The 5008-nt window shown below is 46.9% G+C and overlaps 2 protein-coding genes across 2 annotated transcripts; both read right to left on the bottom strand.

Annotated features, from left to right (window-relative positions):
- Positions 1 to 728: 728 nt before the first annotated feature.
- Positions 729 to 1028, bottom strand: N7471_010539 (uncharacterized protein; the record flags this gene model as incomplete). The annotated part of the gene is made up of 1 exon (XM_057283258.1): positions 729 to 1028. The coding sequence occupies one exon, from the start codon at positions 1026 to 1028 to the stop codon at positions 729 to 731; it is 300 nt and encodes a 99-aa protein (XP_057132237.1).
- A 1585-nt stretch (positions 1029 to 2613) lies between these two features.
- Positions 2614 to 3385, bottom strand: N7471_010538 (RNase H1/viroplasmin domain-containing protein; the record flags this gene model as incomplete). The annotated part of the gene is made up of 2 exons (XM_057283257.1): positions 2614 to 3202; positions 3252 to 3385. The coding sequence occupies 2 exons, from the start codon at positions 3383 to 3385 to the stop codon at positions 2614 to 2616; spliced, it is 723 nt and encodes a 240-aa protein (XP_057132236.1).
- Between the last annotated feature and the right edge of the window lie 1623 nt (positions 3386 to 5008).

Below are 5008 nucleotides of genomic sequence, written 5' to 3'. Positions count from 1 at the left end.
ACCCTCTTTTGTTGACAACAGATATATTGGAATCTCTAACTAAAATGACAAAACCCGCGTTTTCAACAATCTGTGCGGACATAGATGACTAACTGTAATATGCACTTTTGTATGGTATGGATGGTACCATGTGTCACATGATACTCAGAGTATTTTACCCTGTTTCCACCATGTATTCAATCTTAGTATTCGACATCCCACTTTAATTACCCCATACAAAAATGCAAAACCCTAATCCGACTGAGGGCTCAGTCGGCCCTCCCCCATGGGATAGTGTAATCAAAGAAGGTCATAATGACGACCCTATAAATTTTATTAGTTCAGACCGGCGGAATAACTATGTATTACACAATTTTTCGATCAGAAATGAAGGTTTCCGTAATTAGAGTGGTGCTGTAGCACAGCTCACCTGAATCCGAGCTGGCCCGAACCCGCCGGGGACACATCATCAGGTCAACCCGGTAGCACCGAGCCAGTATCTCAAATGAGATAAGAAGTTCATCAAGATCAAGGTGACGAAGAAAGCTCTGAAACGTCCTTCTACATCCTCATATAAGCCTTACTGCCGGAACGAACCGTTTTAAAGAATCCGAGCTGGTCGGGGACCTATTCTGCAGATCCACCCGTCGGCCGGTCTCCTCGGTCAAGGGAGACGTCGAAGGAAAACTTGTGCAAGGGAGTTCGTCTGGAAAAAAGAACTTTGAACTCCCAGCTTCCTCGGAGCGCAATCACAGAAGACCCGGAGTTGCTTTGCCCACTCCCACCACCACCGCTTCGTGGACCAGCGGATGTTGCTTGATGTAGCCTTCAATGGAAAGTGGCAAGACTTTTTCGCGGTTGGCGAGGGTAACGCAGTCGTCCAGCGGCAACAGAAACTTCCAACGCCCCTGGATCGTAGGATGAGGAGTGTATACCCCCTTAGAGTGGAAAGACCCGGGTAGGTCGTCTGAATTGGATGTGGTCAGGGCCGGATGACCGGCCAGGAAAACGTATTCGTAGAGTGGTTCAGTCTCGCTGATGGGCTTCATCCAAAGGTATGTTCAAGTACACATTGTCTCAGCCTAGCCTAACCAATGCACTTGTTAGATGGCTTCCCACCTAGGACATAGGACAGCCTCAAGAGTAATTCGCTGCGATATATATACTTCGATTATCTGCTTTCATTGAGCTACATATTATCCTTCCACGCAATATATTGGTACGTAAGATATACTGTAAATATTGCCACCAAGAACGCTCCCAGGCCGAAAGCAGATGAGCTATCCGACATGATTGCTGCATAAAGGATCACGCCGACGCCGATTGCCAACAGTATGATGAGTATGCAAGGTAAAATGATGACCCAATTCAGACTCTCGTTTAAACGGATGCCCCATCCAATCACACGATGCTCATTATTTCTGGGTAGCCGAACCAATGGATCTCGGAGCTTTTTCGGAAATGTGGTTATCCAGAATCTGTCAGTGTGAGGTCCCGGCTTCAGCAGGTGTTGCAATGGAATATCGAAAAATTCAACGTCTTCCACTGGGACTGGTTCGTAAAGGTATCTTCTTGCCTTTACTTCGGCTTCGGGTGGAAATTCTCTCTTGAACCATCTGGGACAATATTTCATTCCAATAGGAACAAGTGAAAACTGGGAGGGTGCGTAAGTCTACTGGATTGATCTCCATAAATTCCGATTGCAAGAAAAATAGATTATACGTACCCGGACAAAATCTCCCGATGCGACTCTGAAAAGATGCATTTCAGGAAGGATAGAGCGAAGTATGGAAGGGAAATGAAAGGGCCTCGACAATAATGGGAGCCTTGTCAGCCACGTAGAAGCCGCACGAAAGAAGGTGTGCATCCATAATGGTATTATCATTGAAAGCCTGAATTCATGTTTATCACGATGTGTCTGGTACTCCTGATACACTTGCTGAAAAAAGTATTGGTCGTTGGTTAAAGAACCGACTTCAACATGGACCAACACAGTTGAGTTCTTCGTGTTCATACACAAGAGAACGAATTGAAGATCCTGATTCTGGTTTGTGCTGCCAGCTTCGGTATCCTCAGGCTGAGAAGATAGAGATGACCAACGATGTGGGACCCTCAGGTTTTCCGCATTTTGGCTGGGCAGGCTTGAGCTCAAGCTGAGATTCAAATGTGCCTGAGGTGGGGGTTCTAGTCGACTTGAACCAGGTAAAATCTGTGTGTGACTACTAACAGCAGCGACGCTCTTAAGGAGTCTTCGCCGGAACCTCTCAGTCCCACCGGCCGACAGCTCTCTAACATCGAGATATGAAAGTTCTCCACAGCCCTAGAACAATATCAACGCGGGTTTCAGTGTGAAACGCAAGAGAACTCACGCATGCGTACGAAATACGTTGATAGCCGGCTGCTGGTGGGGCGTAGATGTTCATAAACCGAAGCCACCATGATGATAATATTGTCATTTCCCCTGTCTGTGTAGAATCTACTGTAACTTTCGCCGTGGGACTGTCACTGCTTTCCAGGGGTTGGATAGAGTCGTCAGTATCTATTTCCAACGGCCTGGGTTCGGCAACATGGTTTAGTCGGCAATCTATAACTCATATTAATAAAATTGCAGAGCAATCGTTGATGAATTGATATCTAACGTTGTGCAGTTTTTAGGTCTGAAGGATTGCAGTTTTCGTGGATTGCAAGAGACTCCTCAATTTTTTCGCTCAGACCGTTGCGGCTAACCCTCCTTTTGACTTCCGTGCATTCTTGAAATCCTTGATGTAGGCCGGGGGATACATTCGTTGATACCATGAACTCTTTCACCTCTTCAAGGGTGCCAGTTGAGTTTTGCAGATAATTCCCTGAAATAGGCGAATCGCTATCCGCGGACAATTCGTCGGCATCAGAATCAGAATTCGGACGACCTCCTGTCTGCGAGTTTTCTTCTTTGATAGCCAGTAACCCCACTTTCGGCAGTTCACCACTATCAATAACCTTATTTTTGGGCGCCTTATTGCGATCTTCCGTCACATTGTTGCCGTCTTCTTTGCACAGAATTGATCCAATGTTCAACTTCATATCACGAGGTCTCCATCCATTGTCCAACGACTGTCTGATTTCCCTTCGCCAAACATCAGCGTATGCATCTTTCCAGCTCTCGATAAAATCCTCTGCTTCTTTCTTGGTGTTAAAACGCTCATGGCACGCAATGGTTCCTTTGCTCGCTTTTTCAGCCTCACTATTCCTGTGAGTGGACAGGTTCTAGTCATTGAAAGAAGGAGACTTACTCCCAATGAGTGAAAACCCCAGTAGACTCGCCACCTGCAACAGCGTAGTATTTGACATTTTTCGATGGCCTGGCCTTTCTCTCGGGTGCATTTTTGGTAAAATCATCGAAGTCCTTGATGCCTTTTGATTCCATTGCGGCGCAGGCATTATTGAGGTTGTCGAATCGCTCGTGATCGGCGCTGTCGCAACCTATCACTCTCGGTTGCACTTGACTCCTAGACCATTCGAAAGTTAAAAGTCATTCCTCGCTTTCTATGTTGGGCTCATAGTTACCAAGAAGAATATATGGCAGGCTTGTCAACGCGACCGTCATAGACGGCGTAGAGCCCTTTCTTTTGGCGGAGTTGTGGAGCCATGAGCAGGCCAATCTGTCAAATACTCGACTGTGAAATTATTGCTCTGTATATTTGGTTCGAGTAATGAAAGCCGAGAGCGTGGAAGAAGCCTGATTTTACATGAATGTGAACGACATTACGGGGAAGATAGGTTGTAGTCCCGCGGACAGCTGACGAATTTCGGAAGGCAATTGACTGACATATTTATCGATGAGCTGACGAAACGTGTCGGTATGTCAATGGACGGCCTTGGTTGCTGAGTGGGGGTCTGCGGCGCTACTATACTAGTTTGAAGGCGTTGATTGGCCGAATTTCAAAACAGGGCCTGAGAAAGAATATCTTTGTGCAAGTGGTGAAACTAATCTCGATCCATCCTCTATCTCTCCGAATTCGGGACTCGGTACCCGTTGGAGAGAACACTTCGAGGCGTGGATCGCATCATTCTCGATCGACTGTCAAAATATATTAGTTGTGGTTGCGTGCCGAGCGGGAGCTAACCCCGCACCGATGACGGACCCACCTACGGGAGGGCCCGAACCCCTTCCCACAAACACCCAAGAAACCCACTCCAGCTTCTCAGTTTAAACCACGCTCATCGAATCCACCAACGCTGACCTAGAGGAGGTCAAGCATGATCAGAACATCATCCGCAACCAGAATGAGAAGCTACATGAGGAAGTCCGAGCGCTGCGGGTGCAAATTGAAACTCTCCCATCCACACCGCCGACCATATCATTAAGCGCTGTTCATAGATCTTCGGTCAATTCCCGAAAGAAGTCCTCTTGCTACATACACGATTTGTTTGCTACATTGTGTTTGCCCTGAAAATTTCAAGTCCATCCAGGAGTCTCATGTACGGGACTCTAGACATCGAGAATCATGGAAAAACTATGGAATCCTCCAAATTTTCAATAAGAAATTGCTCCACCAAACCTGGCTCAATGGACTTTAAAACGGAGATTTACAAAATCTACTACTGGGAATATAACTTTGTAAAGTTTGAGCATGATCTGACGCCAAATACTAGAACGAGTGGGGGCATCAAAATTAAAGCGAGTGGCCGTGGGCCCACTTTTTCTTTCCCATAGTTAACTCCCAGACCCTAATCCGAGTCACGGTGACTCCTCCCACCCCCATGGGGTAGAGTTTCCAAGGACTCAATAACTTCGCCATTCGTCAGCCTCTTCAAATCGGATGGACCTTGTCCTTTCTTTTGCTGGTTCGCCATGGTAGGCTCAAGGATGAGTGAAAATGAGCGCGGGGATGTTTTTCTGGAAAGAACAACCAAGGGACCAAGGCAGCAGTGTTCAAGTCGTATGGCAGGTTACGGGGTGCAATCCAAAACAGTTCTGACGGTTCCGCGCGGAACCATCAGAATTGGTTTTGTTTAGCGCCACATCTAGTGGTTGGCAGGAAACTCA

The sequence above is a fragment of the Penicillium samsonianum genome (genome assembly GCF_028829775.1).
Source record: "Penicillium samsonianum strain IBT 33392 chromosome Unknown utg000006l_segment0_segment0, whole genome shotgun sequence".
NCBI classification, from domain to species: Eukaryota; Fungi; Ascomycota; class Eurotiomycetes; order Eurotiales; family Aspergillaceae; genus Penicillium; species Penicillium samsonianum.
This window is presented reverse-complemented; position numbering and strand designations above follow the sequence as displayed.